Below are 12,187 nucleotides of genomic sequence, written 5' to 3' on the forward strand. Positions count from 1 at the left end.
GCATGATTTGACCGACGGCGTGTTGTCCGAGCCGATAGTTTAAACCTATTAGGTTTTGTGTCACGTGACTTACGCGTTGAGCTGCGAACAATAGTAGAGCAGACGTTGAACGCGTTGTGAGATTTCTTTCGGCAGCAGGTTGTTGCTTCGTCGTTGACTTGTCCTAAACCTCGTTCGACATCTCTTTTTCATCCACATCCAACATGCCTCGCCATAAAGTAGCCCTGTACCTCCCGCATCCCCTTCCATCCCTCCCCATAGAGCCTCCCCCGACTCCCTCTCCTTTGCAGCAAGTCATAGCATCCACTCTGTCCACAACCGACTACGACCTCGTCTCGTTCCCGCTCACAAACGCTGCATGGCAAGCTCGCTGGGAGAAACTGTGTCTCCGACCCATTGAGGAAGAAGGTCTTTCAGAGGCGGAGTTAGAACGGAGGGCGATCGAGGAGAGGAAAGTTGACCAAGAGGCTGACATTTGGAGACGCGACGGAGGGTTGAAAAGGAGCGAGGTCGTTGTGAGTAGACTGGAAGAGAGCCAGGGGGTGATACCCCTTGCAAGTGAGTGGTTGGAGCTTGACTCCCCAGACGAAGGTATTCGCTTCGACTCTGAACTTGTTGGTCTTTCTACATTTTTTGTCTGTCGCATATGACTGGCTGACCAGTTATGCGCGTAGGCCTTGAGAGCAGAGTTCGCACATGCTCTTTACCTGTCTCTCCCGGTTCTGATCCTTCCTGCGCCGTCGCTGGCTAATAGGGAGTACTTACCTTCCTATGCCAGGGCCATCTCCAACTTGCTGCAAATGGGTGGGCAGAGTGCGGTGACCAATATATCAATCAGAATCCCGGTGTCAAACCCATTAGAGCTGATTGCGCCGGAATCGGCCATGCCAAATGGATTGCCTGGGTCGCCATCACCCATCGCTCCTCCTCTTGCATCTGGCGCGCCCCAGACGGACAAAAAGCATAAACGTCTTTCGTCGCTTTCTACCCGCCCGCAATCTATGCAAACTTCACTTTTTGGCCAGCCTGCAAACCAAGGCACAAATCAGAACCAGCAGCAAGGAATGAGGATCACCTCTGGAGCAAGTTCACTCATGTCTGCTAATACTGCTTACGGGTCCGTTGCTGGGGTCGGACAAGCCAGTTTAGGCGTCGCAGCTCATGGAGGAGACCTCAGTTCGACATGGGAAATGTGGGATTGTATCAGGACCTTGTGCGGGTATCACCCGCGATTATCAGTTAGTATGTTTAAAATTCTCTTTCCGAGCCCTCTATCTAGCTGTGGACTGATTTTGTGGAAAGCTCTGGACTTGACAAACCCTCTGCCACCATCCGCCGGTGCCCTCGCAAGGTGGTCAGCTGAACCAGTAAACTATATCTGGTTGCCCGCCTCGTCATTCATACCCAATGCCAAAGGATACCCCGTGTTGAGCAAGGCCTGCCAGGCCTTTATTCGGGAGATGGGCAAGCAGAATCCCACATATATTCTTTCCCAGACAACTATGAAGAGACACTCAGCTGGAGGACATAACGCCTACCTCCAATACATCAGACATATCACGTCCACTCCTCAGCCTGGACCTAATGCCCAACCGCGCGCGATCATGGCTCTGCCTGCTGGCGCTTCGGAAAAATTTCAAGATTATTCCGACTATCTACAAGCGCCCCTACAACCATTGATGGACGATCTTGGGAGCATGACATATAATATTTTTGAAAATGATCCGGTCAAGTATGCCCAGTATGAGAGTGCCATCACTCAAGCTTTGCTGGATCTACCAGCGAACAAGAAGCAGTAAGCTATTATGATCTTATAGAGTCTGCCGCAGACAGCTGATAGCCCCATAGTGTCGTGACAGTAGTTGGCGCTGGTCGTGGACCCCTTATAGACTGCACCCTTCGCGCCCTCTTGCATTCCGGTCGCCAAGCATCCATCTACGCCGTCGAGAAGAATACCAATGCCTTCGTAACTCTGCAGGAACGCAAAGAGCTTGAATGGCGCGACAAGGTACATATTATCAGCGGAGATATGAGGGCAGTCGATGTTCCCGAAAAGTGTGATATACTGGTTTCAGAGCTCTTGGGAAGCTTTGGAGATAATGAACTGAGTCCTGAGTGCTTAGATGGAGCATTGAGATTAATGAAATGTAAGTCAAGAGTCGCTGCTAGCGCGAGGCAGGCCGCTGATGTCTCTTTTATAGCAACTGGTGTCTCCATCCCATCCTCTTATACGGCCCATATCGCTCCTCTTTCGACATCAAAACTTTATCAAGAAACACATTCTCCTACTCGCGGTCCTTCATCTGCTGAAACGCCCTACGTCGTAATGTTATCTCAAGTCGACCCCATTTCGGGTGACAACAATGTACCTGGAGTGAGTGCGCGATGCGGTGAAAGAATTCAGCAGTGCTGGCAGTTTGTCCACCCAAACAGAGATATTACTGTCGATTCAAATGGTTAGTCTTTTCCCTTCTATGTATAAATAGAACTTCTTATCCTTATGATGTTGTTAGGAGTACCCCTTTCAAATTCACACAATGCTCGTGCGAGCACCCACACATTTCACATTCCTCATGCGGCTACTCTTCACGGGTTTGGTGGCTATTTCGAGGCTCATCTTTACGGTGATGTTGGCCTTTCAATTCACCCCGAGAACGCACACGCCGTATCACCAGATTTGACCAGTTGGTTCCCTCTTTTCTTCCCACTAAAAGAACCAATGTACCTTCCAAGTGGAGCAGAATTGCAAGTGAACTTATGGAGAATGGGCGATGGAAAAGGAAAGAAGGTATGGTACGAGTGGGCGGTGGAGAGCTATTTGCCGGTAGTGCAATCAGTATCTTCAGGCCCAGGTGCCGCGACCGTGCCAGGGTCAAGGAATGTCAGTTCGGCGTCTGCATCTGGGATTGGGTTCGGTGGACAACCTAGCCCTTTGATGGACGCACAGTTCTCGCCGGGAACGGGACACATGGGCTTGTCAGGTGAACTAGGGAGGGTGAAGATTGGGCAATCCACTCTGCATAATCCAGGAGGGATTCATTCTTGGGTTGGCCTCTAGACGGTATAGAGGACCTATGGACTTTCAAACTTTATTTGTACAAGACTATGTGATGACTCACGAAAGTCTTCGCGGGGTTTCAGATAAATAATTCCAATGCATCATGTTAATTTTAGGACAGGGAATGCTGAGTCCGCTACCACATATTCGCCTAGAGCGAAGAGCCGGCGAGATTGGCTAGAGAGAGTAGAGCCATTGTAGAACGTGCTTCGTGGTATGAAGCACGGAAGCCGTACTGAGCGAAAGTGATGCGCACTCTGTCATCGCAAACGGCAAGGATAAAAAATCCGTACCGTATCTAGATTTGTAAGAGAAAAGTCCGAGGCGTCTGATCGTGGAGAAAGATGTTGTGACAAAGGATATCAAGCAGCCATCCATGGACCCCCCACAGTCACTAGGCAACCCCTCTTCTTCGAAGTTTCTAGCAAGCAAGATGCGGAAGGATCTTCCTCTTCCGTCCCGCCACACCACCCCCTGATCTTTAGACACTTAGCGAAGATTCAATCACTCTTTGTTTAGTCAGGGCAAAATTTCTACAGAAAACGGCCTTGGGGACACACCTGATATGTCAAAGTTAACACCTATTTTATAGGCGCTGCAAACAATCCCGTCGTGGCCAAACCTATAAAGAGCCATGGTTAGCTGATAGAGAGGAGGTGCTTGTTATCCTTCAGAGATGAGGGGCCATCTCTCTTGAATTCACTCACAAACAGAAGCACTGTGCCATGTTCCCCTTCTGTGGGGCGCGAGTGAACGTGTTGTCTAGAACGCTCGTGGACATCCACATTGTTTGCCCACTCTTTTTCTGAAAGGGTCAGCCAAACCACGTCCCTCCAAAAAACATCATCGTCGTTCATCTTTTTCACATCCTTCCACCACTTCAACATCGGTGGTGCTTTACGGGCGTTCAATGTTGATGACTGCGGCGTTCGAGCAAGGAAGGCTGCGTAATCAAGGACGGCGGCATTGAAGGCCCTTACCGCGGCGTCCTGGTGGATGCTTCTTCCATTGTCAGCAATTTGTCGATGGTGTTAGCCGATCATTTTATTCTCGTGCTCAGCTACATCGCCCAAAGTTCATATGAGAGACTTATCAGACTTAAAATCTCTTGTCCGGAAGTTTTTCGAAACATCATTGGAAGGACCTCTGATTGACTGAAGGTCTTGCTCTGGCGATTCGGCAAATGGACCTGCAGGCGCTCAACAGAGGGAGACTGATCATGGGTCTTGGACTGAAAGAGTCTGTAACAGGCTATTGAAGGATCATTTCAGTGATGTGCCGTAGGAAAGTAACATGTTGAAGCTTTCCTACCTTCGGTTGCACAGATGTATCTTGAGTCCTCATAATTCCGTATCTCGATCTGCGTTTGCTCTGTCCTTGCTTGGCCTTGGGATAGTTGATTTTGGACAGTATTGTGCGAGGTTTGTTTGTTCGTGGAGGTTGAGGAGAATGAGAGTGAGGGAGACCACGTTTCCGGCATTCGATGCCTGAAAAACGCTTCTAAAGACCCAATACTACATTCCCACTGCTGAGCAGCGAGCGGACGTCCTCACAAAGGCACTTGGTGGAGTACTACAAGGAGCCGCGATCAGCGCATTGAGGCTCAAGGAAGTTCAAGATGGTTTGGAAAGCAAGGACGGCAATGCCGATAAGATGGGAAGAACCTTGGAGGTGGATGAGTAGATGAAAGAAAGGAGAATGGACATGTTCGTTCAAGTACGCGGTACGTATTCCTTGCCTTACGAGTCCTCGCCTACTCGTCAAACACTCGCCGTCTCGGCATCACGCTCCAAGGGGCAAGCCTACCAAAGGGACCTCACATGCTACGCCGACGCCGATTGGGCTAGTTGCAAGGACACTGTAACTTTTGAAAGAAAGGCCCATATTGAAGAGCGCGTTAAAACTGCCTGGGCGTTCAAAAAGACCCCAAGGCATAGAATTAGTCCATGGAAACTTTCTGTACCGCTCCTGCCTCATCCTGAAATGACGATGTTAGCAGGGGATGTAAGTGATAATGGGTACTAAGGCCCTTCAGTGAGATGGATCTGGGAATACCATCCACGTTCTCCCTGGTGGTAAATCAGAATGAAATGGAGGGGTAAAAAGCGGCGGCTTTTCTCGCTGATACGTTGAGACTTTTTACTTCCACAGGTTTCCAGTATGATCTTGCGGCCGCTGCTAGGTTCTATTCCAGAGCTTGCATGGTATAGCCGTAACTTCAACCGCTGTAAGGAGATTGTATCGACGACGGTCATGTTGTTTCGGGTTTAGTAGGCGTGAGCAGGTTTGCCTACAATGGAAACGTTAGATATACTATATACAGCTGTGAAGTAAAGCGTACTTACATGAGGCTCTCGCTGCAGTCTTCCTTCGTTGCTAGGAGCTATTTGATATAAGAACCTACACGCGGCGGCATCTGTTCAAGCCATCTGAGGATTGTCGATCACAGTAGTAAAAGACGTTTCAATTCTGTTACGTTCGTTGCTGGACTCTGCTATCTTCGCTAAGATCGGACACATTGACCTGAGCATAAACAAAGGCGTCTCCAGGCGCAGACAAAAGGAAAATGAGACGATAGACTCGACCGCAGATGGGTAACAGGTTCTATTGCCTTTGGGTCCCAAGACGGATTGATGTTGATGTCCGAAGCCCATAGATAGACACCATAGCCAAAGCGCCGTTATAGCTGCGAAGGTTGCTTCTGAAGCCTGCTGCATCCTAAATGATTTCACAAAGTTATGATCACGCGGATTGGGTAGAAAGGGAGAAGCATCTTCCGAATTACCGTCGAACAAAGCCCGTAGAGTTCAGGTTCGGGATCTGTAGGCAGAGGTAACTGCACGGCTTCATTGGCACAGTATGTATTGTGGGGTTGGCGGCTGAAGAGCGTTCGCCACCTCCAGTCGTGCCATCAGCACGCTCGTCTATCCAAAGCCTGGCATGATGTTTTGGGCATAATACGTCGCAGGCAACGAAATTATGACGATTGCTGTTGTTGTTTGGTTCGAGGGGCCGTAAAAGTCGGGGAACGTCACCGCGAGGGAGGGACCACTCGAGGACGCTGGCGATTGATCGAGTGTGACTGAGGATGGAAAGTTGGTGAAGGCCGGTCTCCAGGTCGTGGCGGGCGACGACGGGGATGTTTAGGGACAGGGGATGGAAAGAGGAGTCGTCGGGATGGTGCGTTTTAGAGGAATAAAGGCAGTTAAAGCAGTTTATAGTGCAATAGAAGGTCCAGGAAGCCGTGGCATGAGAAGATATAACAGAAGAAGAAATATAAAAAAACTCTAGAAACTGAAGGTTATTACAGCCAGGATGAGAAGATCAGATCCAAGAAGATCGAGATCGAAGGAGGAGGGTTCACCATTCACGAACGCGAACGACTGACGAATGAAACGGCGACGACGATCGTGCGCATGGTGGCAAGGACAATTCCACCTCATCAGGCACGACTCCGGCACGGCCATGATTTTTTGGCGACGTTTTCCACGTCCATGGTTCAATGCATGCACCTCTGAAAAGGGTATAAGCATGTAGAGCCGATTTTTCTCTGCGTAACGGTAGTGGTTGAGCTGGGAGTTGTGGGGGTGTTGGGCGAGAACGAAGGCGAAAAGTGAGGGAAATTTGGAGGTAAGCTGAGGCGGGGAATATTAGTATATAAAGAAATCAGTTTTTACTTGACAACCTGTAAGAAGTACATGTGATCATGGGATGCATACATAATTTTCTTATAATTACAATGGGGCTACTTCGTTTTTGACATATGATATGATAAGCAGGTCATCGTCGCCCTTGAGAGGGCTGCCACTATTGGTTGATACGAGACGGCTTCTTTGAAATTTCCAAACATGCGTCTTTACTCTTGCATCTGACACTTCCTTAACTCGGTATGCCCGTCCTGCGTGATGATCCAGCTGCGTTCTTCAGAGGGGAACGAAACTGTGAATATAAACCGCTTTTCTGTGTACCCTGTGATCTCGTCCGTTGGGATACTGGCGTCTTTTGCAGAGACGGCAATGCCCTTAGGCCAATTGATCTACTTCCAGCGGATCGACTACGTAGCCTTGAAAGTGCTTGGGTCACAGGTGGTGGGCTCGGGGAACGTTCCGGGGTGCCTTGTGAGAAGAGGGCGTCATTTATTCCATGCGTTTCCTCATTCTCGGCTTCAGAGGGAAAGGCTCTGAAATGAGGTCGAGAGGAGCCTATCCATGTCTTTTCAAGTCCCTGGGTGAGACGGGGCTGAGATGAAGAGTCCACTTCTGTCCTTTCCAGGTTCTGAGTGGGACGAGTATGAGATGAGTCAACTTCTGTCCTTTCCAAGACTTGTGTGTATTGCGTGCCCAGATGACGAGATGCTTGAGCTAGCGGAGGATAAGATTGGGTACAAGAGCTTGTTCGAGTATTGTGTTGGGTATTACGTTGAGTAGGAATTGCAAAAGGTTTGGAAGCTGTGTTTTGCTGCGCTCAAAATGGTGACTGAATAGAGAGCGGGTAGAACTTACGGGTTACAATGATATTTGAAGGCTGAGGACGTACGGGTTGAAGCTCTGCAACTGAATGATCCTTCTTGAGGGAAGGAGAAGGCAGCATGCTGTTCCTACGCATGAGGCCGATGCGGGACGGTGTCGGGTACGCAGAAAGGGGCCTGACTTGGGTTGATGACCGGACAAGAACTCGGGAAGGGTCTGGTATCGCAACAGCGCGACGAGAGGGTGTTGTACCTTGTGTATCTGAAGGTTTGGCATGAGAGGAAGGGACAATCACGTACGACTGATTTCGTGTGACAGGGGCTGATTTCTTCTGAAACGGTCGTTGGACGTCTTCGTCTACCGCAGCATCTGCACCCTTCTCCTCCTCTCTTCTTAGAGTTTCTCTTTTTTCCTTAACCCTCTTTTCCCTCGCTGCTTGTCTTTCCTTCCTGCTCTGGATACTATGTGAATTGGGCCGGCCCACAAGATGATTAGTCGTGTCAGTGCCACTCATCATTCGTCGGTCGGCAAGTTCGTCCTCCGGGTTCAAACGCTGAGATGTAGGAGATTGGCGTTCTTGGGTCGAATCACCAGAGATGGAAAGTGATAGATTGACAGATACGAAAGCAGGCGAAGGGAATTGCTTGATACTTTCCTGTGGTCGAAGTTGAATGGGCCATACTGATTTTTTGGGTGCATTGAAACGTTTCGCGGGCTGGTCTTGTTGCAGAATCTTCCAATAGCCAGTGTCCTTGATGACAGTTCTCCTTGACGGTGAAGAAATGAGCGATGGAGATTCAAGCTTCTCAAACTCTATCGACCCCAACCTCCCCTCGTGACCTGCTTTCGTGGGGCCGGTATTAAGAATCTTTCGGCATGCATCGTCGACGGACTGTCGTCGTTTTCGTTGAGACAATCGTCCAGGTGGTAGCTGGGACTGGGGCTGGTGTCCGATTGGATCAGCGATTAAATTCAATCTAGGGATTCGTTTTGTCGATACTTCTGCCTTTCCATTATTCTTGCGCCCAGGTTGAAGGGGCCTTGTCGAAGATTCGAATACGATCTCGTCCTCCCAATGTGGGTCATTTTGCGATGGGTCCAGCACTAAAGGTGTTTTACGTCCTGTAAATTTACCGCTAACCTTCTTACTCTCGTGTCGTTTGGCAAAGCACCCAGAGGAAAAGAGACCAGTAGGCATCTGGAAAAGGGTCATATCAGGGTTCTTACGATATTCCTTGATATATTCGGAGAATGGGATAGCGTCAAAGGGTTTAAGTGAGTATCCCATAGGCGGTCGGATGCGTCTCGAGATATTGCGTCGGGATCGCTTGGGGCGCACAGAATGCACCACTTGGATATAGCTAATGATTTCGTCAGCCGCATACCTAAAACTAGGTAGGGACCCACTTTTGCACACGAATCTGAACAGAGTCATTGCGAGATAATCGAAGCCTAGGAGTGCCTTGGGCAGCGGAGGATGCTGTTTCGTTGGAAAACTCGGCCTTTTGCTTTTTCTTCGCATAATTATTTGCGTCAGAGATACACTCGCTATCACTTTCGCCAACACGTTTGCGAGGCGATCTATTTCCTAAAACCATAGTTACCGGCCGAAGCGGACCGCGCTTGGTGGGGCTTTCTTCCAAATCGCCGGGCCAGTCATCACTCCAAAGTTCATCTTCTCCTTCTTCCGAATGGTTAACTGCCGGACGATCAGGGGCTTTATTGAGTGATTCCGGTACTTTGATGTCATTCTGCACACTTTCTTTTCTCAACAGGCCAATAGCAGAAGGACTGTGAGTGGAAGGTGAATGGGCAGGAGGCGTGAGGTTTGCTGCCTGTCCGTTAGAAACTGGATCGGGCAAACCAACTTTATATATATGTGACCTGCCCTTCCCATAAATTCTTTTTCCTGACATTGGCGTGGCCTTAACAACAGAAGTCGATGCATTGCGTAAGAGGATCTCTGACGTTTTTTCAACGCGGCCGACTTTAATCTGGGAAGGCGACTCCTCATCCACTGTAGTATTATGTGCCACGAGCTCTGAAGGAGTGTTGAGTGAAGGCCGAATTTGGCTTCGACGATGTGATCTTAAAGGTGCAGCCGACTGAGTATTTGCTGCCGGGATATAAGAGAAAGGATCACGCCATTTACTAGACGAGGATACGCTTCCTGATAGGTCAAGGTCGAGGGGTTGGATCGGTTGTAAATTACCGTCACCTTCTTCTCTTTCTTGCTCTTGTATTTCCTCCTCACCCTCGCCGTCGCTAATCATATAAAGTTTACCTTCAACCGGCCGAATGCGCGATCGCCGAGTGATAGGGCGTTTTACAGGCGACGGCTCATCTTCATAGCTCAGTTCTTCAACTTGATGACCAGTCTCAGAAGTGTCAGCCGTTTGGGTTGAAGAGCTGATGGGGACAACCATTGGCCCTTGGTGAGCTGCGATGCAATTTGGAGGTTGAAAGACGCCGGCATGTGATAGAGACTGTGGCGGTAGCGCAAGACTTTTAATGCGAAATGGGTCTCCAATAGCTCCGGAAGGTGGAGTGTAGCCTTGGGTCCTAAAAAAATGATTATCTTTGCAACCACTAGTGCCTTTGTTGTTGACGAGGTTTTGCAAATGAGGAGTCCTTAGATCTGTGGCTGGTAGGGAAGCTGAAGAAGATGATGACGACGATGGTAGAGAGAGGTGCCGTCTCTTATATGAACCAATCATTGGAGTGGCAGTAGTGACAGTCACGTGAGATTTGACTGCATTTTTACCGGTTTTTGGGCCTTGCTGTGGAAGGATGCTATGCTCTGCTGTGGAAGGTGACTCCCGCCAGAATCCGCGATCATCATAACCTCCTTGCTCAGGGACGTCCAGGCTCGCCGTTCTAGGTTTGCTGATGTCAACTACACTCAGTTGCCTAGCAAGCGTAGAGGCAGGAATAAAGTTGGAAAGGTTTTTCTTGCCATCCTCTGTAGGGTTTGATTGGAGCACCTGATCATGAGCTACAGTGGCAGCTTTGTGACGAGGCTGGACAGGCTGTGTCCGTGCGGCGAGGCGTGCAGATGATCGGGTTACTTTCTGTGCGACAGCTGGAAGTTGTTGCGATATGGCTTTCGATTGCTGATCTTCCTCACAGTGAGTATCGTGTCTTTTACAGGACTTGATATCCTGCGATTACTCACTCGTTCTCTTGAAAGTCTGTGTCTTTCTGACACTGGTCCCCTTGCTTCTGCCTTTTGTAGTACTTGATCGGATTGACCTGGCCATCGCGTAGTCATATATGGGGAATTTGAGGGGATACAGGCCAAGGCTTTTATCTGGTCAGTTGGAAATAGTCAATAGCGTCTGTCAACATATTTCTGTCAGCCTGCTTCTGGAGCCGCGTCTATAGACATCATGACACGGCGTGCGGCCTTGCTTACCACTGCTGTCAGGAGGCCATGTATAGTGCTTATTGCCATATATCTGAGGTGTTATAAGCTATGCAGGTATAGCGTGGAAATGTCCTGTTGTAGCAATGGGATGGGCAGTAGTAAGAAGAGAAAAGAAGAGAAGAAGAAGCAAAGCCAGGTGGCCAACAAATAATGACGCGACTTGGATGTCGGAGTGACTGCTCTTCATTCAGGCTTCTTCGCTCTCTTGAAATCACATCTCCACACAGCCACATCTCTATCACTCAAATCTCTAATACTCCATCCCTTTCCACCCCAGTCGACACTAGCATTCACTCACGCAATGATCGTCAAAGTCAAGGTAAGCCTGGCCCGTTGTCAGGGCAGTTCTCAGAGGTGCTGACAAACTTGCTCAGACACTTACCGGCAAGGAGGTGAGAACAGTTTACATAAATCTAGGAAGGCATTGTGGACAGTGTATCTGACGCTGCTTGCTAACAGGTTGACATTGACGTGCAACCGGACATGACGGTAAGCCCCAGCGTCACCGAGCAATATCATCTTCCCGTACTGACCCGAACAACTTTTTTTACCTCGACCACTTACAGATCAGCAAGGTGAAAGAACGGGTTGAAGAAAAGGCTGGTATTCCTCCTGTGCAGCAACGATTGATCTTCGGTGGCAAGGCTATGTGAGTCCATGTTCGCTCTGCGTCTGTTATAGTTATGCGGGGGAACTATTCTCCTTTTTCTCCAGATTATTGACGGTGTCTATCTAGGGGAGACGACAAAACTATCCAAGACTACAAAATACAAGCAGGCGCTGCCATCCATCTAGTCCTTGCTTTGCGTGGAGGGCGAACATTGAACGGAAATTAAAGCGAAAGAAGGTAGCCGACGACCCTATGCATATTTTTGGGCGCTCCAAATTGTAACGTCTTCAAGCGTTTGTCAGATATCCGTTTATATTTGAACTGCGGATGTGCTGGGTGTACAAGTACTGTTACGGTGCATAGCAGGGATGAAAATGAGTGAAATAGATAAGCGGATAAGCGGAAGATAATTTGACTCGCGATGATGATCTGAATATTGGTGATTCGCGAGAAGAGATTTGTTAGTCGGGAGTTGCGCTCGCTGGCATCGACGTATTTCCTCTTTTTAGCTGCTTTCTAGAACAGTGTCTCTATAATATACTCCTATGAAGCCCCCAATCCGTCCCCAAGTCACATTGCGTAGCTTAAAGCGCACCCCAAAGCCCACCCCCGTCGTATGTGTA

General features: G+C 49.1%; 3 protein-coding genes across 3 annotated transcripts; 2 read left to right on the top strand and 1 right to left on the bottom strand.

Moving 5' to 3' along the window:
• Positions 1-203: 203 nt before the first annotated feature.
• On the top strand, positions 204-3,058 carry CNBC2710 (hypothetical protein; the record flags this gene model as incomplete). Its single annotated transcript, XM_771687.1, has 6 exons — positions 204-614; positions 675-1,242; positions 1,303-1,795; positions 1,849-2,147; positions 2,202-2,456; positions 2,514-3,058. 6 exons carry the CDS (start codon positions 204-206, stop codon positions 3,056-3,058), a joined length of 2,571 nt encoding a protein of 856 aa, XP_776780.1.
• A 4,464-nt stretch (positions 3,059-7,522) lies between these two features.
• CNBC2720 (hypothetical protein) lies at positions 7,523-9,125 on the bottom strand (the record flags this gene model as incomplete). Its single annotated transcript, XM_771688.1, has 2 exons — positions 7,523-8,888; positions 8,935-9,125. 2 exons carry the CDS (start codon positions 9,123-9,125, stop codon positions 7,523-7,525), a joined length of 1,557 nt encoding a protein of 518 aa, XP_776781.1.
• Positions 9,126-11,255: 2,130 nt separating this feature from the next.
• Positions 11,256-11,690, top strand: CNBC2730 (hypothetical protein; the record flags this gene model as incomplete). The annotated part of the gene is made up of 5 exons (XM_771689.1): positions 11,256-11,273; positions 11,329-11,346; positions 11,414-11,443; positions 11,521-11,603; positions 11,669-11,690. The coding sequence occupies 5 exons, from the start codon at positions 11,256-11,258 to the stop codon at positions 11,688-11,690; spliced, it is 171 nt and encodes a 56-aa protein (XP_776782.1).
• Positions 11,691-12,187: the final 497 nt, after the last annotated feature.

Source organism: Cryptococcus neoformans, chromosome 3 (genome assembly GCF_000149385.1).
Source record: "Cryptococcus neoformans var. neoformans B-3501A chromosome 3, whole genome shotgun sequence".
Lineage (NCBI taxonomy): Eukaryota > Fungi > Basidiomycota > Tremellomycetes > Tremellales > Cryptococcaceae > Cryptococcus > Cryptococcus deneoformans.